This window comes from Arachis hypogaea, chromosome 3 (assembly GCF_003086295.3).
Source record: "Arachis hypogaea cultivar Tifrunner chromosome 3, arahy.Tifrunner.gnm2.J5K5, whole genome shotgun sequence".
NCBI lineage: Eukaryota > Viridiplantae > Streptophyta > Magnoliopsida > Fabales > Fabaceae > Arachis > Arachis hypogaea.
In genome coordinates this window covers 3,669,330-3,690,334 of record NC_092038.1, presented here as the reverse complement: position 1 = coordinate 3,690,334, position 21,005 = coordinate 3,669,330, and the positions used below count along the sequence as shown (strand labels likewise).

The 21,005-nt window shown below is 27.7% G+C and overlaps 2 protein-coding genes across 2 annotated transcripts; both read right to left on the bottom strand.

The window, feature by feature from the left end:
* Window positions 1-335: 335 nt before the first annotated feature.
* LOC112788860 (linoleate 13S-lipoxygenase 2-1, chloroplastic) lies at window positions 336-11,006 on the bottom strand. The gene is made up of 9 exons (XM_025830507.2): window positions 10,349-11,006; window positions 5,756-6,024; window positions 5,426-5,663; window positions 5,022-5,363; window positions 4,174-4,259; window positions 3,784-3,894; window positions 3,370-3,671; window positions 2,019-2,285; window positions 336-1,265 (listed from the first exon to the last, which is right to left on the bottom strand). The coding sequence occupies exons 1-9, from the start codon at window positions 10,782-10,784 to the stop codon at window positions 506-508; spliced, it is 2,811 nt and encodes a 936-aa protein (XP_025686292.1). The 5' UTR covers window positions 10,785-11,006; the 3' UTR covers window positions 336-505.
* An 888-nt stretch (window positions 11,007-11,894) lies between these two features.
* Window positions 11,895-20,175, bottom strand: LOC112788858 (linoleate 13S-lipoxygenase 2-1, chloroplastic). Its single transcript, XM_025830506.3, has 8 exons — window positions 19,707-20,175; window positions 17,487-17,755; window positions 17,169-17,406; window positions 16,128-16,448; window positions 14,961-15,046; window positions 14,478-14,890; window positions 13,057-13,664; window positions 11,895-12,498 (listed from the first exon to the last, which is right to left on the bottom strand). Exons 1-8 carry the CDS (start codon window positions 20,080-20,082, stop codon window positions 12,080-12,082), a joined length of 2,730 nt encoding a protein of 909 aa, XP_025686291.1. The 5' UTR covers window positions 20,083-20,175; the 3' UTR covers window positions 11,895-12,079.
* Between the last annotated feature and the right edge of the window lie 830 nt (window positions 20,176-21,005).

Genomic DNA, 21,005 nt, shown 5'->3' with positions numbered 1-21,005 from the left:
ATAAAAAATTTGGTCAATACTTATATAAAGTGAAGTGAAATTGACACACAAATGAACGGACACTTAACAGTTAACACATAAATGAACCGAAACAAATTAAAAAATGAATCAAAATTATTTAATAATGACAGTAGAAAAAACCAGAACTAGTAAAGACATTTGCAAAATGTTAATATTATTGGTGATGACGATAAAATAGAAGAAAGAAAGAAGAGGAGAAGAAAAAAGAAAGAAGAAAAATTTGCATGTGCAAATTTGAAGAAGAAGAAGAAGAAGAAATACGAGGAGGAGGAAGAGAAGAAGAAAGAGAAAGAAGAGGGGAGAAGGAGAAGGAGTACCCGAATTAAAAAGTTATTATAACAATTTAGATAAGTATTTTGTTTGGATGTAGAAGTTTATTATTTTACATATTCAAGCTCAAGCACACTAATAACATTATAAGAATCTAGTTATTACTAATTAATTAAGATTATTTTAGATGGTATAATTAAGAAAATTAAAAAATTCAAATGGAAATACTGCAAGGAACCCCCTTTCCAGTGACTCCTGGCTTTGAAAAAGGCTTCAAAAGTTCATAAGGAACAATACCAGCACCATTTCTGTTCTTCAACTTTGTATTCTCATTCCTCTCATCAATGAGTACTTCAAGTTTCTTCAATCTGGCTTTAAACATTTCAAATGCATCTCTTATAACAGGGTCTTCACCCCAAGAAGGTTCCATCTTCTCGCCGATGTACTCCTCGTCGGGCGAATGAGTGGAGAGAATATCCAAGACGGCCATGACTCTAGTTGCTTGAAGCTGAGAAGGAAAACACTTAAGAAGTGCTCTTTCAGGCTTCTTAAGGAACTCCTTCCACTCTTCTTCTGAAGGGTCTTCCGAGGGCATTTTGGTCCTTGCAATTGTTGGCCTATTTGGGAAGTAACCACCATATGTGTATTGACCAAAGTTTACAGCTGCATGGTGACCAGAAGTTACCCAAATTATTGTGCTTAGAATTCCAATTAAGTCCTTGGGAGTGTTGAGAATTGGCCACCATGGTTCATCCTTTTTGTCACCATGTCCAACTGTTATTATCTCTTTCCACCATGCTTGAAGCTCCTCATCATGCTCCACAACACTTGAATTAGGGTAATAATGGTTCACATAATCCGTCACCCATAGCTTGATAATGTCCCATAAAAGGAGTCCATCATTGGCAAAAGGGTAATCTTTGATTGTTAGTCTTAACCCATGTGGTTCAAATGGATCTTTTATGGCAATTCCCCTATCATCATTCATAGCAAAAATATATTAGCTTATATTTTTTTTATAATAAATATTTTCTTTTATATATAAAGATGAAATTAGTTTTTATTTAATGTCTTGTACAAAGAGTTTTATCTATATTGTTATTTAATCATATGATGATATTATTTATTAAGTTTAATTTTGATAAAATGGTATCGGTATCAAGAGTTTTTATATTTTTAATCAATCGTTTCCTTTCTTTAAATGATTATTCAAATAATAAATATAAGAAATAATTATTTCAGTAATTTATTCATATATATATATGGTGTCTCTTTGTAAAATTTCTTATACTAGCAGAATTTTGATAAAAAGAGAAACCCTCGCAAAGTTTTTATAATACCACCGTCGCAATTATTTGATATAAAATATTTTTAGATGGATTAAAGAAGATTTTATAATTGTCTTTATACGAAGATATTTTTTTATTATTAGATGATAAATTATAAGATTTAATAATATATTATAAAAATATAATTAAACAAACAAATCACATTTTTAATATAAATATCTATATAAAAATATATTTTTAATATTTTCATTTGAGTAAATATCGTATTTTTATACTAACATCATGATATTAAGATTAAATTTTTTTTCTAGCTACTATTTTAGTTTTTCGCTCTTGTCAAATTCACATGAAATATGGAAACAAACAAGTATTCTTCATTTTTTATTATATATATAATTTATTAAGTTAATTATTATTATTATTATTATTTAATATTACCTTCTGATTAAGTCTGCAGGTAGAGATTCCATGTCAAATCGCCAATCATGATGATAGACAGCAGAGCTAATCTCCATGGCATACTTTCCCGGTGCGAATGAGCTCTCAATTGTTCCATCAGCATTAATAAGTGCTTCTCGTGCCAATGCATTAATCTCTAATGTGTAACGAAAATGAGGGTGTAGCAATTTATATATAGGATGCATTATACTAAGTTGTCTATTTGTTGCAATAACATATGGCTCTGTCACACAGTGAGTTCTTAACCTACAAAAAAGATGTTTCATCAATTACTTTAGATTATTTTGAAAATTTGAATTAGTAGCTAGTAATGTGAACTTAACTAAATTAAATATGATATAATCATATTAAGTGTACATTAAAATTAACTATTAAAATTAATTATAATGATAAAAATAAAATACATATTATAATACAAAATATATATTAAAAATAAATTAAACTATATATATTTATATACAAATATATAATGACTGATTTTAGTGTGTAAATAATATTTTTAAATATTTTAATATATGTTTAAATCCAAATAATTTAATTCAATTATTTAGATGAATTATCTTGTACATATACCAAAATCCTTAAAAATTGATGCAATAATTAACATTCTAATATTTCTAATTAATAATAGCACTCTATCATAATAAGTTCATTATCCCATGATACTAATGTTCATTTTTTGTTAGGTACATACAATGATGTTATTCTAACAAATAGTAAGGAAATTAAATAAGTAAAATATTTACTAAGACTGAATTATTTGTAGTGGATTATATATTATTGTAAGTTTAATTTTAGAATGAAAAAGTCTAGGAAATCAACTACAATATAAGTTAATTAAGCTAATTTTTTTATTTTTTATTTTAAAATTCAAAAGATTAGAATAGTGAATTTTTTTTATATCATACCTGTTTTTTAATTAGTTGATTTGAGTTGGCTTCATCCTAGTTGGTTCTCTAGCAAAACCGTTTTAGAATTTAATTTTGATGTCCTGTTAGTATAAAGTAGTTTTACACATATATTTAATTACGTAACGCTATATCAGAAAAAATAACTACCTTTCATATAAATCGCATAAATGATCATCCAAAAAATAATAAATATAATTATTACGCTGTTTATCAAAATTAAATTCTTAATTTTAATATATTGATAAACCAAAATATTTTACCTGATTACGTAATTACATTGGTTTTTTATGACCAATCACTTTATTAACATAAAAAATAATTATTTTTTGTGACTTGATGCTATTTTATGGATTACATATTACACGGATTGAGTATCAAAATTTAATTCATATCATTAATTAATAATAATTGGTACGTACCAATGATTAATAAGTTGGTGATAGCCAGAGTCATGTGCAAGAACATGGGCCTTAGCAATCCTCCATAGCCAAACACTTGTTGAATGCCAAGAAGGAGTGAAGACTTGCTTCCATTGCTTTTTTCCATCCATGGGAGGTCTTGTAAGTTCAATGGCAAGAGGTCTCAGTGTCCCTTCTGGAGTTAGAAAGAACAAAGTTCTTGACCCATACAGTGTTTTCCCCTTCAGTTTCCTTACTTTGCTAACATATGGTAATAATATATCATGGTAGTCCAAAATGAACAACTTCTTTTCTTCAATAGCCTGCCAAATTTTACTTAAATTAAAGCTTCATATGTATCACATATAAACCACTTTATATAATTCAATTTCTCCTTTAATTTCTATATATATATATAATAATAATTAAACAAACCTTTTCTACGGTAAGTATTCCTCCTATCTCTTTATTGATAATTTCAGAAGTAATTGCTGATTCTTGTGGACCGTATTTACCTGGGTCAAGGTTGCTCCTCAAAGGCCATTCCTGATGATCAAGAAAGTAAATTCTCTTAATTATATTACTCCACAATAGTTAGTTAATGTGATTCCTAAAATGCACTAATAATGATCGATGTATATATATGGTTAAAAAGAAAATACTACAAAGTTACTGGTGTTTTAGGAGAAGGTGAAATCTTAGTTTAGGAAAAAGAATAATAAAAATGAATCAATAATTAATCAAGATTTATCATCACAATCTGTGTGGTGCACAACCACGCTTGTTAAAAAAATGAATCCAACTAATGAGTCTAAAACAAAATACCTTGACCAAACTTATGCTAAGTGGGTTGAGGCCAGCAACAGTCTGTCTAGCAAATTCCTCATCTCTAAACCAGAAAAATCTATCCCCTGCAAAATAAATATTAATTAAACACATTGAATAATTTTTTTTTAAAAAATATATATATTAGTTTAGGTTGACAAATTTATTTATGTTTAATTCAAATTTTATGAGTCATTGACAGTGAGAATCAGTTATATATTGCGGCAAAATAGAAATAGAATTAACTAACACAAAACTTAAGTCTGTACGTATTATGGAATATATATAGAAATATAAAATAATATTTGATAGGAGAACATAAATAAAAATATTATATTTATATTAAATTAATATATTTTATATTTTTTATAAAAAATATTAAATAAAAACATAACTTATTTATTATTATTAAATTTTTATATTATATTTTTTATTATTTATTTTAAATAAAATACAAAAATATTAATTTTTACGTAATTATCCTTTAATTTGTGTTTTATACTTTTTTGTATTTGTGCGGTCTTATTTTATTTCAATCTCACTATATTATTAATAATATTTTTACCAACTCTTATTTATAATTGTATTTAATAATATGTGTTTTAAATATAATAATTAATTATTATTAGTAATAAGTTGGTAAATAATATGTTAATGAAAACTTATGTGAAGTCGACTTCACCTAAAGTTGATATTTGAGAATCGTTAGATAAAAATTTAATAAATCAGTCAAATCATATAACGACTCTTAAGTATCAACTTCACGTGAACTCGACTGCACCTGAGTTTTCGTATACTTTTCCTATTTTAAAATGCAAACGCAGTCTAAATGACCGAATAACACTGACTGTTCATTGTCTCGGGGGTCTCGAAGCGAAGAACATGTTGGCGATCACCAGCGGCAATGGATTTGACAAGCCTAGGCATGATGGCTCCAAGAAATCCGTGCTCAGTTGCATCATCAGGTTGAGGAGCCAAATCGAGTCCAACGCTGAAGAGTGAATCAATATCATGGAAGAACGGGAACTCAAGATCCTTGTCTTTGATGATTCTCCCCAGCGACGGAACCAGTATCAGAAGCACTGCGTGCAGTGCCTTTGTTGAGAACGTTAGCTCCTTCACCTCCGAGAAGCACTCATCCCTTGGAACGTAGAATTTTTTTCCATTATTCCTATTCTCCGACCAACGATCTGTCACATCACACGTTAATTATCTAATTTTAATTTAAAATTTAGGGTTTAGAAAATTCTACCTGCTTCGCAGTGTGGACGGCCGGTTCGGCAACGGCGGGGATAAGGTCGTTCTTTGCCGCCTAAGGGAGGCCTCTGAAGATCAAGGCTTTTGTCTGGATCACCAATGTCGTTGTAAATGTCGTAATCGTAAACTCTTTCAAAGCTTTTTCGTGTTCCTTCTCCATTCCCTCTCAGGTTACTCAATTCTTCTCCTCTTAATCTTCTTAAACCACTCGGGGTTTCCGATGGTAAGTAACACTACAACAAGAATTAACCAACATTATATATATTTCTTTTACAATCTATTGTTTGCCTCCATAAAAAATTAGCAACAAAATGTACATAGGTACCTTATTGGTGAAGAATATTCTTTTGGTGGTATTATCGAACTTAGAATGAACCCATGAAGCACAATCAAAATGAACAGGACCCTCCGGGAAGCCATGGAGGGTAATGGTTTCAAGGAACATCTCAGTGTGATGCTCATTCTCAACAAGAACTGCACCAATCTCTCCAAAATCATTTGCTACTTCAAAATTGCTTTCATACATAACCGACTTCTCATCTCCCCCTGCTTTGTGTGCGTATGCTTTAATCGTCTCCTTCTCCATTCCACCCTCTAAATCCACAATATATGTAACTAATTAATAAGCCAATGAATTATATTTAACACAAAATAATAATCAACCTTTCCATAAAATCAGCTGCTATCTACTCCAACATTTCTTTCTTTTTTCTTTTTAAGTAATCATACATGATTTTGTTAACATAAGTATAGGAACTAATTTTTAATTAGTTACTACTTATCGTTATTTTGTATTGTAAAATTATTTTGTTAAACCTTTTTTTGAATAATTTAAAATTTATTGTTAGAATTTAGAATTTAAAAATTAGAATTTAGAATTTTAATAAAATTTAAGTTTTAAGTTTTAAAATTCACTGATATTTTTAATTAAAAAATTTGTGACATTGTAGTAAACTCTTTTGTTAATAATGTGAGACTCTGACAATATGTGATTCTCCATTAACAAAAATTGGTGAAAACTCAGGTGTGATTGGCTTTATGTGAAGTTGATAGTTGAGAATCGTAAGATAAAATTTTAGTCAAACCAATTAAATCATTTAACGACTTTCAGTTATCAATTTCAGTAAAATCGACTGCATCTGAATTTTCCTAAAAAAATTATACTAATTAAAGTAGCTAGATAGATTTCTTTTGAAAACAATAGTGTGCACTCATCACATAGTTAGTTTGTGAATTATTTACTCTTAGCTTTCAACTAAAAAAGTTAGTCAAGTACGTGTATATAAAAAATTAATTATTAATAAATTATTATGTACAGAAATATATATTTAATATTTTATAAAAAATATTTATTATATTATTATAAATAAATTTAATTAATTATTTATTTTAAATTTTATTATTTTATTTTATTTTATAAATATTTATTTATTTAAAAAAAGATAAATTAATATATATAAACATATAAATATATAAATATATTATAATTAATTTAATAGATAACTTTTAATATAAAATAATTTTAAAAATTTAATAATATGTATCAAAATTAATTTTCTTTGTTATATACATTTTCAAGTCTCTCTGTTTAGTTACGTCAATCACCATAACTGGGAATCACAATCATCAAGTGGTCCCTAACTAAACAGTGGGCATAACAAATTAATTCTTGTTGGATTTTTAGATTATCCCAGGCTTAATATAGATTGTCCTTTTCAATCAATTTGTGGTATACACAAAATATCTTCTTCAATTATTGCAGCTTTTCACATGTCATTTTTTATTTTCTATTAGGGCCATGCATTGAAACGGTAATCATATGCAAGCCATTTTTTTCCCATTTTCAATCAAAATGCTTTGACACGTTATTAGGGTGGTCCATGATATATATACATCCGTCTCTGCACATGCATAATTGAGAGAAAAATTAAATCGTATGCCTAGTTACTTAGATAAGGACAAATATAGGATAGTGAAATTACAATAATTTATTTGTTCAAAAACTCTTCTCTGTTGTTGTGCATATAAGACAATTATTTAATTAATCGTGCAAATTGATTTTTTTTTGCAATGGAAATTATTTGTGGTCTTCAACAGTAAGGGGGTTGCTCAAAATTGACCAGTGATAATTTATCTGGCTAAATATTGATTATTAATATTGGGTTTTGTTGATTGCCATGTCTCATTAGAATAAGTATATGGTTATTAAAGAATGAGAAAACAAAAGAAAACAAAAAAAAATGCCTAATATATTAGACTTAAAAATTAATCATTTTTTTAATATGAGATATTTGTTTGATAAAACCTGGCTACTTTATAAGGAAGAAGTTGAATTCACTCTAACTAATTAGTGTGTGTTTAAATTGTGATTTATTAAACTGGAATTTGAACGAAAGTGATTTTATAGAATTGATTTTAGGTAAAAATAAATTTATGTCAATATGATTTATATTTGATAACTCTATATTAAAATTAATTTTGATAAAATAAATATTGTTTAGATAATATTAATTAAAATTATTTTTAGATAAATAATTATTAAAAAAGACAATATTAAATTATAATATTACTTTTTATACATATTTAATTTTTTATATGTTTTTATATAATATATTTTAAATACTCTTAATATTATTCTATAATTTTTTAGTATATTGTGGGAGTCACATTTTGAAAATTGTACATCTAAAGAAGAAACAGAATTAATCTCACAAAGGCATGAGGACATAGAAGAAACTTATTACAATGTGAAGAGAAAAATGTAAATACATAGTTGTTGGTTAATTAAGTTAATTTATTAATATATTTGCCTTACATAATAGTTTTCTTTTTCATAATCTTTTTTTTTTCAAAAATAACATATATACAGGTTATGGTTTTAATGTACCCTTTACGTGTACATGTTTTATACATTTATGTTGTCACATATAAATAAATAAGCACTCACGTTCTTCTTTCTAAAAAATATACCTAAAATTTTTTGCAGCAATACTATATAATTAATAAATATTATCATTTTAAATTAATATTTAATTAATAATAATTTATATTTATAAAAATTTGTATATAAAAAATATATAATTTATACTTATATTTATTAAAATTTATATACATCTAAGTATATCTATATTTATTAAAGATAATTTAATATTTATACAGACTAAAATTACTAAAAATTAGTGACTTCTAAAAATTTTTCAATTTTTTGTATGGGTTATTTTAAGTATAATTAGAACTCATGTTGGTGAAATAAACGAATAAATTTCAACGCAAAACAGAAATTTTAACTCAACAAATATGGAATATGAAGTATTTTAAAAATTTTAAAAATCTTCTATAGTTAAAATGAGCAAGGTAGACAGAATCGCGAATTAACTCGCTAAATCAGACGATTTTGCGACTCTAACCTTTCCTCCCGATACGATTCTACTCTTCGTCTTAGACGACAGCCATTTGTGTAAAATCGCCGAGTAAAGACGTAGACTCGCTAGAATCGCGGCTCTGCCATCGTGTAGTGTCTAGCGAAGCAAGCTAAGAGAAGAATATGATTTCTTAGCCAATCAATAGTAAAGAGGGATGAAATTTTAGGTATTGCGCCGTTTTTACTCCTTGTCGTTCGTCGTTATTAATGCTATTCCAATGAATGCCTCTTTTTTTCCGGTGCCGCTAACCCTTGCTGGTTTTGCCATCTAGTTGCTCTATTTCTATTTTCACTTTTCTCAACTACACGTGTCTCTGGATTTTTCTTGTGTTACTGTTCCTATGTTATAAAAATCTATTATAGTGAATTTTTATTTTGTTAATATATTTATATTTATTTTCACGTACAATTTAATAAAGCATATAATGTTAAGTTTATGATATACTGAATCTTTCTACTTTTAATGCTTTAATGCTCTGTGATAAATTGAATTGCTCATATATATATATATATATATATATATATATATATATATATATATATATATATATATATATATATATATATATATATATTACAATTTTACAATTTTACACTAATTTTTTGAGTCGAGATAAAAACTACGAGTTCACTATTTTAAAAATGAGGATTAAAGTTTTGGTCACCATTCATATAAATTTATTTTTATGTAAAAATGATAAATTAAAATTATTAAATAGTTTGATATATTTAATTAATTTATTATTTAATAACTTTTATCTATTATCTTCAAAAAGATAACTTATGTGAATAGTTACATAAAATTTTGGTATTTAGTTATATATTTTTATTTAATCGCATATTCTTTTAGAGCAATGCTAAGAAGATAATAATATAAAATTATCTTATTTAATTTTACCTCTACAATTTTATATATGTAATATCATAAGTATATATTTATTACATCTAATATTATGCATTTACTTCGACAATAATTAATAAATGTGAACCAAAAAAAAGTTATAATTGCCTATAACTCCCAAACTTTGACCCCAAAATATTTTTCTTCTTCTCTTATTTATCCTAAAGAGATTTAATTACCAAATAATACGCACATACATTAAGTGCAGATTATGTAAATATAATAACTCTTTCTAAAGTTGTTTCAGCACATGGGAACATTGGATTATTTGTTATTTTAATTTGAACTCAATATAACCCAATCCTAAGAAGAGAAATACTAGTTGTTTTTTAATTTTTAGTTTTTATTTCATTTTTTAAAAATTTATTATTATTTAATTAATTTAAATATTTATTTTTATGTATTATTAATTCAAAAAATTAAAAGAGTTATTTATTTTTTATTCTCTATTTTCATTTAAAAACTGAATAAAAAATAATATTTAAAAAAATTCTAATTGCACTGTCCTAAGAAACCCTAAACAACAGAACAAAAATACATCAAACAACTAAATCAATAATCAACAATAAATAAAAACTATAAATATATATTCTTACCAGAATCATGAAGGTGGGAGCTAACAAGTTCCAACAAGATAGATTTACCAAGCAAATCAGTTAAATCATCAATTCCACGGTCCAAACTAAGACTTGAAAAAAACCCAGCCTTTGTTAACTTCACCTTAACCACCGCTTTAACATTCACAACACCAATGTCCTTATTCTCATTGGTGTCATCAATAACATGATCTATGTCTTTTGTGGTAGCTGAAGAACTAGGGCTAGCTTGCGCGAGAGGAGGGGGAAGGACAAGGCGCTTAAGTCTTTCCCTCTTCTTCGCGTGAGCCGGCCATAGTAGTGGAAGAGTTGATAAAGTTCTAATTTTGTTGGTGCCAATGTCGCCGCGGCCGCCATGGAAGTATGGCCTATGAAGAGAGAAGAAGGTATGGTTGGTTTTTTGGTATGATTGATGCAAAAGATGAGGCTTTATCATCTTTCTCCGTTCAGTTTTTATGTTCTATGGCCCAAAATATTTATTGCAATATCCTCTTATATTTGCAATAACGTTGAAGAATTGAAGGTTGGGAACTCTTCTTATCATGTTATCTTTTTTCGTCCTTTTCAGCTGATAACTCAAAGGAACAAAACTTTATATAACATGTTTTTGAATTGTGTCCACATAACTATACTTCTGGCTGTGAATTGATGAGCATATTTTTCTGCAATTTTTAGCTTAAAATATAATATTTTTATTTATATTAAGACAAAAATTAATTTTCATAGAGAAATTAAAATAAATATGCTTTAATACATGCACTGATATAGAATACATAAATCTCATAAAACAGAATAAACAAAACTAAAACTAGACCAATAATCTTCTTAGAGAAATCTAAAAAATATGACATGCATAGTTAGACAAATTTCACCTCTCTTTTCTCTTTTGCAACTAAATATTATTTAATCTAGCTTATTCTCTAAATTGTGAATTATACCAATGATAATCATAATGATTCAGAATGTTTGAAATTTTTTCAAATATTAATAACTTTATGCTATATTTATATACTTATTTTTAAGAAGGATTTCATTTATGTTCTTTAAATTTTTTCAATTATATTCCAAAAAAGGTCTTTTTAAATTGACTTGAGCTATTGCTTTTTTTTTTTCAAACAAGGGATTTTAACTTTAAAAATGACATATATTTTAAATAATTTTTTTTAAATGACAAATATCGTATGCATTATAACTTTGATAAATATATATTGTCAAAGAGTCATTTCTCCTAACAATTTAAAAGAGATATATAAATGAATATATTTCTCCAATACATTTTTTTAAATAAGAGTTTTTCTGAATTTGTATAATTTTTTGTACAATTCTTTTTATTTTATGCCAAAAACTTTCTTTTTTAGAGTCAATGAGTTAAGAATCGAATTTTGAGTCATAGAAATTATAATATCGTATCATATAAAATTACTTTTTTAAATATTTTAATAAATAGAAAAAATCATATAAATTGTTATATCTCTAATACTTATTTATATTAAAAAACAAGATCACATTGGTTTTGAAGTTTAATGTTACACATACAACTGCTAGATGGTGATAACATATGAGATCTTGTTTTTTAAATGTTTAAATGCCCATAGTGGAACAAACTATAGCTAGTATACACAAACATGTTACTTGCATTACTGTTAACAAAAAGATACATACTTGAACTAACTAGCTACTTTAGAAACATGTTGTTGCATTATTGTTAGCGAAACATTTTTTGATCTCTCTTCAAATAGAGATACTATATGGAACTCCTTTACCAGTAACACCAGGTTCCGAAACTGGTTTGAGAAGCTGATACGGCAACATTCCAGCACCATTTCTGTTCTTTCTCTGTCTATCGGCATTCCTCCTATCAATCTCTCCTTCAAGTTCCAACAACTTCCCTTTGAACTTCTCAAACGCTCCTTTTACAATTGGGTCTTCTTCCCATGATGGCTCTATGGTTTCACCCAAATACTCTTCCTCTGGCGAGTGGCTTGACAATATGTCTAACACTGCCATCACTGTTGTCGCTTGGATCTGTGATGGGAAGCACTTTAACAATGCCATTTCTGGCTTCTCCATGAATTCTTCCCATTCCTCTTCTGTTGGATCCTCTGTTGGCATCTTCTTCCTTGCAATTGTCGGTCTGTTTGGAAAATACCCTGTTCTCATCATCACATAATACAGAATATTAGGATGGATACATTTGTTATATCGAGAATATAATTATTTATTTGTCTCTTTTTATCGTCTTAAAATTTTAAAAGAAATAATTTTATGATATAACATGAGAATTTTTATAATTAAAAAATCTAAATTTATTTTTTACTTACTTAACAGAAAATTTTAGCATGATGCAAATGAAAAGAAAAAAAAAACATGCAAATTTTACACAAACTCAAAAAAAGTTATGATAGGAGAGACATGTTGAATATAATTTTATCGGTTTAAATTTTAAGAAAAAGTATTTTGATGACAATTTCCATATAATTTTGTTATGTACTCAAAACTAATCTTTAACCAACAATTTATCTAGTCACCAAAAAAAAAAACCAACAATTTATCAACAATAACTATTTTAGAATTAGGTAGAAATTTAATACGGTCAATTTTCACGTAAAGTTAATAATTAAAAGTCATTAAATAAAAATTTAGTTGTCAAATCAATCAAATCATTTAATAAGTTTCGGTTATTAACTTCTGATAAATTATATACTGACCTGCATAATCATATTGGCCAAAGTTGACGGCAGCGTGGTGGCCAGAAGCTATCCAAACAATGGTGGTGAGAATCTGAACAAGATCCTCTTTGGTGTTCAAAAGCGGCCACCAGGGCTCGTCTTTCTTGTCGCCATGTCCAACATTCTTGATCTCATGCCACCACGCCTGGAGTTCCTCATCGGAGCGGACAAGATCGGAATCGGAGTAATAGCGGTCAACATAATCAGTGATCCATCCTTTGAGAGCATCCCAAAGGACGAGTCCATCATTGGCATAAGGGTAGTCCTCAATGGTGAGCCTCAGACCATGAGGGGCATTATCGTCTTTAACCGCCATCCCCCTGTGGATGAGGTCATTGGGGAGGGATTGTAAGTTGAATTGCCAGTGTTTGTCGTAAGCAATGGAACTTAGAAGGATTGAGTATTTCTTGGGAGTGAAGCTTGTTTCTATGATCCCATCTGCATTGATTAGGGCTTCACGTGCAAGTGCATTGATCTCCATTGTGTATCTGAAGTGCGGATTTAAAAGCCTATAGATTGGGTGCATTGCACTTAATTGCCTGTTCGTTGCTATTATGTAAGGTTCTGTGCAGCAATGAGTTCGTAGCCTGAACATCATTATATATAACAATCAAACAATGTAAGCATCTGATTCAAGTTAACTTCAAGTTAAATTAATAAATGATAGCCATTAAATAATTTGAATGATTTGATTAAATTTTCAGTTATTAACTTTACATCAAATTTACGTACCAAAATTTCTACCAACTATTAATCTTATCAAACTAACATAATAATTAACGAATATCAACTTTAGTTTATATTTTTTTTACAAAATTAATAGTCAAAATCATTGGTCCTTAAAAATATAATAATAATAATTGAATAAACTACTACTTTTAATTGTAAAAAATTTAAATGCTGTCAATTCTAACTAGAAATATGTAAACTATAATTAAATATTTATTAAATTTTGATCTATTTGATAAAATTACCCAAAATTAATAGTTCATTAAGTAATTTTATCATACTAATCCAATCATTGATGAGCATAAGTTAATTTATATATTTTTTTATTAGAATAAATTTGTTAGGAAATCAACTAAAAAGATAGCTAATTAGAATCAACTAATTAGTTGAAAAACAAGAGGTCTGTCATAAAAAAAATTATTTACTATTCTAATTTTTTAAATTTTAAAACTAAAAATATAAAAGTTGACTTAAGTAGTTGGTTTATATTATGGTTTTTCTTTTTACAAAATCTAAATTGACATAGGCTTGATTTTTAAGACTATTTCCAATATTAACTTAATTTTCAGGGTTTGAATATTTTGCCACTAAATATTTAATGTCAAAAATGATACTTTATTCAACTAAGAAGTGGATTAATTTTAATTATGTGTTGATAGACGGATACGAACCAGTGACTAACAAGTTGGTGGTAACCAGAGTCATGAGCAAGAAGATGAGCCTTGGCAAGCCTCCAAAGCCAAACGCCGGTAGAGTGCCACGTGGGGGTATAGACTTGCTTCCACTGAGGCTTTCCATTGATGGGAGGGCGAACAAGCTCGATAGCGAGTGGGCGGAGTGTGCCTTCAGCTGTAAGAAAGAAGAGTGCCCTAGATCCATAGAGTGTTGTCCCTTGAAGCTCCCTTACTTGCTCTACCACTGGCAATAGTAAATCGTGGTAGTCCAATACGAACAATTTCTTGGCTTCTATAGCCTCTTCCACCGTACAGAATCCTCTGATTTCCTTTTCAACTAGTTCTTTCGTAATTGCTGATTCCGCAGGCCCATAAACATTTGGGTCCAGTTTGCTCTTCAATGGCCATTCCTATATATATGCATACCAATTAATTCATTGCAAAGAGGAATAATAATGATGGTGAAGGTAGATAGCTTACCGTCACGAGTTGTATACAACATGGGTTGAGACCCGCAAGAGTTTGTCTTCCAAATTCTTCGTCCCTAAACCAAAAGAACCTGTCCCCTGCGTGTCACGTACATATATATACATATTATTCAGAGTATATTTGGGCTAACTTTAAGTTGATTTATTAATTCCATGTTAATCAATTAAGTTGATCGCGTTATTATTATGATTATTATATTGTATTTTTATTCTATGAATAGATTCGTCTGAGTATATTATAATACATTTCAACATATAGATTAGACTAAATATTTCAAAAAATTTTATATTAAATATTTTAGTTTTTAATAAATTTTTATTTTAAAAAAATTTTTAAAATTATTTTTATCGAACAAATTAGTCTTTTCATCATTTTAAAAGAAAACTAATTTGACCAATTTAAGTTGATTGTCAGCTCATTCATTTATTTAAATAAATGCTAAAAATTCAAATCTCGTCTTATGAATGTAGTAATTTATTGACGAACTTCTTAAATGAATATAAAAATTTAGATGTCTTATATTTTAAAAGATAAGAGATGTTTTTGTATTTTTAATTAGTAAAAATTTATTTATCTTCGAGTTAAAAAGTGGGGAGTCTATTTATTTTTTTTTTAAAATAAAATTTAATTAAAAGCAAAAGAATGACCATATGTAAGAGCAGTTTTCTAAGATTTTTAAAAAATAAAAATTTATTAGAAACTAAAATATTAAATTTAAAATTTTTCAAAGAGTAATTTAAATATATATTTAGTCTATAGTTTATTATGAATTCTAACACTTATATTTTAACATGGTGGGTTGATTATTGAAAATAATAATAAATATATATAGTTAAATGCTACGATGACTATCATTACTAAATTATTATTATGAAATTTGGTAACGCTTATAAAATGAAGCTAAGATTTAGGCCATATTTTTTGGTATTTAATAATATTTTGTAATTTTAAAATAAAAAGGTAACAAGTAAAAAGCATAATAAAATTAAAAATAACTTGATAGTCAAAATTTTGGAGTCAAATAAATAATTGAGCGTGTGTAATATGTATGGTAAAAATTTATATACAGATGTAAAGTTGATAGTTAAGAACTGTTAGATAAAAATATAGCCAAATCATTTAATCTATAACTAAGTTTTTACCAATATATATACTTACTGTCCATGGGTGCGGGAGGCTCAAAACGGAGAAGGTCGTCTTGGGTTTCGTTGATGAACTTGATAAGCCTGGGTAACATGTTCCTCAGAACTCCTTTGTTCTTTGAAGGAGGCAAGCCAATCCCTTCATGGAAAAGATCATCTATGTGTGAGAACAATTCAAATCCTAGATCCCTGTCAACTATCGCCGTCTGTACCGCCGGCACCACCGCGTGCAGCACCGAGTACACCGTCTTCGCCGAGAACGTTAACTGCTTCACTTCTGAGAAGCTTTCGTCCCTTGGCACATAGATGCTGCTACTCCTTTCCTCCGATAACGGGTCTGATGCAAATACACATGCATACGTCATCATCACATAAACATTATCATGTATGCACTGCTTCTGTATATTCACCATATATTGTTTAATCATCATAACATTCATGATTTTCACAATTTTCATTTTATGTTGACAATTTAATTAAATAATTTAGTATGTTTAACTAAATTATTATCTAATTATTCGTAACTATCAACTTAATTAACCTAAAAATAATTATACATAGACATGAGTATTAACCAGTTAATTATTATATTAGTTTGAAATGTATGTTGAGTCTATCTCTCATAAGAACTTTTGTTGTATTTGCTATTTCTATGACTATATCCATCCATGCATGTGTCCATAATTATGTTTTCGAGTAAAAAATGATAGTTGAAATTTGAAAATTAATAAATAATTTAACATATTTAACTAAATTATCTCTGCACATAAATAGTCATGATTGAAGTTTGGTGGCATATGAAATAAAGAAAGCAGAAAGACACGCTTGATTGTAAGAAGGATAAGGTTAGTTAGGACCAGGGTACGTAGTGTTATTTGTCCATTTAGCTATTTGTCTTACAAGTGATGATGATGGACCACTTACACAAGGTAAAAATAAAAATAATATATTATCAATAAAAATTCAAATAGTCAAACATGTTAAATCATTAAATAAATATTTGCTATTAACTTCATAAAGTTAACTGCACTTGCACCTGAATTTCAACCTATATTACCTGCTTTAGAGCGTGGTCTTCCAGTTCTGCAACGACGTGGATATGGATTGTGTTTGCCACCAAGAACAGGTCTCTTGAGTTGGATATCGTTGTCTGGATCTCCAAGGTCGTTGTAGACATCGTAATCGTATATGCGGTCGAAGGTCTTGCGTTCGCCATGGCCATTCCCTCTGAGAAGCTGTAGCTCCTCTCCCCTTAGCCTCTTCAATCCTTCTGGTGTGTCTGATGGCAAATATGACTGTGTAGTGGTGTATGAGTAAGCAACAAGTATCAGAAAAAATAACAACTTCTAAAAGTAAGGTAATAATAAGAAGGTACCTTGTTGGTGAAAAAGAGCCTCTTAACGGGGTTGTCAAACTTGGAATGAACCCAAGAGTCGCAAGAGAAGCGAAGGGGACCAGTTTCAAAGCCATGAAGGACAATATCCTTAATGAACATCTCTCTGCGGTGCTCATTCTCCACGAAAATGGCACCAATCTCTCCGAAACCAGGTGGCACCGCAAGCTCAGCCTCATACTTGACCTCCTCTGCTGTTTGAACCGTCCTGTGGGCGTAACCGCTTATGGTTTCCTTCTCCAGCGCCGTCGCTATTCAGTTAACAAAACCACTCAATTACGTATCCCATCCGTAATTCTAGGGTTTTATTTATTTTATTTAGGAAAATTACATGATACCAATATATTATCTGCCAACTTATTGTCAATATTAATTAATTATTATATTTTAAACATATATATAAAGAGACACATCCAAAAAATACATATATAAAGACATCTTATTAGACACTGCCATAAAAAAAATATTTTTATTAGACACATTCATAAAGACACTTCCATTAAACACAATTATAAACAAGAGTTGGCAGAAATTTGTAAAAATACTGTTGATAATATAACAAAATTATTTTATTTAACTTTTATTAATGAATTGTAGTAATAATTTATTATATAATAATAATTCATAAATAAGTTAAATTTAGACCATTTTAATTGATTTATTGTGTCCCTTAAATATTATTAATTTATATATATAGATATTTTGATTTTTTTTCTTTTTTTTTTTAAATTTAACAAAAAAAAAATTATATGTTTTTATAAAAGATATTTAATAATAAAAAAATTAATAAAAATTAATTAAAATGTATCTTATTTAATATTTATTAATTATAATAATTAATAAATTTAAATAAGATAAATTTTGACAGTTTCATTTGTCTCCTTAGCTTTATCTTCTTTTTTTTTATTACATAACTCTTTTATATTTGATAATACAGGACAACATTTAATGATGACTAATAAGGCGAAACGAAGTCTAGCTATGCAACCATGCATAAGATATTCATTTTTAGCATTTCTTATTATATATTTATATATCGATATATAAATTTAATTTTTGTGCGTAACCAACTTTTGTTTAAATTTATTATTTAAAAAATCACTTAAAATTAAAGTATAATTTTAATTAGTTTGTAATTACGTTAAAATTAAACTCTATATAAACTACTACTACTTTGTGAGAATGCAAGGTTGTAAAAAAATCAACTCTTTTTTTTTTTACAAAATTCTCCTAAATCTAACTTGCAACGTGTTTTTGGTGGGAGTCATGACAATACATATACATATTGTGAGATTTGCCTGCAATGAGATTTTGGATTTGAGAAAGATTTTCAATGATAGTAATGTCTTGTTGCTTGAAATTTGAATTTACTAGTGGAGTCTGTGACATCACAAAATTGTGGATGTGACCTCAACGCTAAATCTAATGTCTTCTTTTTCTTTTCATTTTGTTTTATTTATTTGTTTGGAATAACTTTTTCCAAAATACTGGAGATGTTTTTAGACCAGAAAAATAAGACAAAAATGAATGACAATTAGTGCATAAGAAAAAATATCTATTTGAAAAAACACACACACACTCATGTGTTATACAGAGAGAAAATAAAAGAAAAAGGTTCAATTCTACTTGATTCCACATTTAGGTTTCTCTAAGTTTAAATAGCAGTGGCTTTAACCTTTCAGCAAATAGTATATACATAAATGAAGGTCTAATAAATTCACCCATGCAATTTGACTCCCATCAATAATTCCTACATTTTTAAATCAGATAATAATATTTAAAAAATTAATTTTAGTTAATTAATATTAATTAATTTTTTAATTTTAAAAATCTCAATTTTTTTAAAAATTTAAGATTTAAAATTTATAATCTAAACTTTAAGATAAATAAAATAAATTTTAAAAAACTAGTTCTCTAACATTATTCAAAAATTTATCAAAAAATAAGTTTTCTCTTTTTCATAAGCTTTTAAAAATTAAAGTAAACAAATTTAATTTTTACATATCTATATTTTTTGTATTATTTGAATCAACACACACCTTAAACTCATTTCATATGATCACACTTGAATATATAGCAGAAAAATGTAAAAACAAAAAATATTAGCACAAATAGGTTTTTATTAAGATATCCATGAGATGAAACTAAAAAGATGATGTAAATTATATTTGGTTGAAATTGGTTAGAAGAAGCATGACTTACTTTGATGAAGGGTTGAGCTAACAAGCTCCAAGAGTAATGATTTACCAAACAAATCAGTTATATCATCAAGCCCTCGTTCTATGGCCATTTCCGAAAATATCCCTCCAACGGTTGGTTGAACTCTTATGGTGGCTTTAAACTTCATTATTGATTTCTTATTCTCTTCTTCAGTCATAGCCACAGCTTTGATTGTTTTGCTACTATTACACCTTCTATGGTTTGGGAATGATATTGGCCTACTAGTCCTAACCCTAAAAGAAGGGTAGATACTAATACTACCACCACCACCATGGAGGCTTGTTATTGTTATTGGCTTGTTAAATATGAGATAGGTTGGGCTTGAAGAATTTGTTACTTGAATTTGTGGTGTAATCATCTTTCTATATATGAATACAATGTGTATGTGTGTGTATTTGTTTTCCTCTCTTTCTTATTCTCTTTATGTTTTGGGGGTTTGGATGAAGAAATGGGTTATATATGGGTGGGATTATATATAGAGAGATATTTAGTGAGAGCTAGGGATTGATAAGATGAAGTTAATTAGGGAAGGAAGAAGTTGTTTTTCATCATGATTTGTTTAATAAAAAATATTTGATAATAAAAGAAAATTAGGTAAAAATAATTTAAATTTGTCTTATTTAATATTTATTAAATTTTAAGTTTTTTTTCTCTAATGTTATTATTATTATTATTATTATTATTATTATTATTATTATTATTATTTAATTTGCTCATGAAAATTAGATTATTTATGTTCATATATATAATATCAAAGAAGAAAAAAAATAAAATTTGTTTTATTTAATATTCATTAATTATTGTTAAAATTAAAAAACATTGAATAAAAAAATTTTAGTTGTTTTTGACTAATTTTTTATTATTACCAAATATTTATGATAATTTTTATGATGAAAGTAAAAGAGTTGTTTTTACGGTCATTTTGAAGTTATCTTAATTAAAAACTTTCTAGTATATAGGGGTGTTTATGGTCTGCCCGATTCGAATATCCGATTTGGTTTCGAATCTTTTAGGAGCTAATTTGGTGTGATTTTATCGGGTCTAGAGTTGGGTAATTGTCTCAAAAATAGATCCGATCATTATTTCGGGTCAGATCGGATTATGACTCGGTCCACTCGATCTCGGTCCGGTGGCGCCCGGTTATTATACACAATTAATATTTTGTGTTATTAGTGATGAATGATGGTTATTCTTAATTATGTGAAATTTAAGTATTGTAAACCTTAATATTTTGTGTTATTAGTCATTATAAGACTATAAGTTAATGTTTTATGTTTAAAA

What these genes read in the sequence shown, in the direction of transcription:
- LOC112788860 (XM_025830507.2), bottom strand. Translation starts at nt 10,784, where the DNA reads ATGATAAAGCCTCATCTTTTGCATCAATCATACCAAAAAACCAACCAT. An exon ending in GAATACTTACCGTAGAAAAG is followed by an intron (nt 3,672 to 3,783) that starts GTTTGTTTAATT and finishes AAAATTTGGCAG; the next exon opens with GCTATTGAAGAAAAGAAGTT. An exon ending in CCTGCAGACTTAATCAGAAG is followed by an intron (nt 1,266 to 2,018) that starts GTAATATTAAAT and finishes GAATGATGATAG; the next exon opens with GGGAATTGCCATAAAAGATC.
- LOC112788858 (XM_025830506.3), bottom strand. Translation starts at nt 20,082, where the DNA reads ATGATTACACCACAAATTCAAGTAACAAATTCTTCAAGCCCAACCTAT. An exon ending in TAGCTCAACCCTTCATCAAA is followed by an intron (nt 17,756 to 19,706) that starts GTAAGTCATGCT and finishes TTAACTGAATAG; the next exon opens with CGACGGCGCTGGAGAAGGAA. An exon ending in CACCAACTTGTTAGTCACTG is followed by an intron (nt 13,665 to 14,477) that starts GTTCGTATCCGT and finishes AATGATGTTCAG; the next exon opens with GCTACGAACTCATTGCTGCA.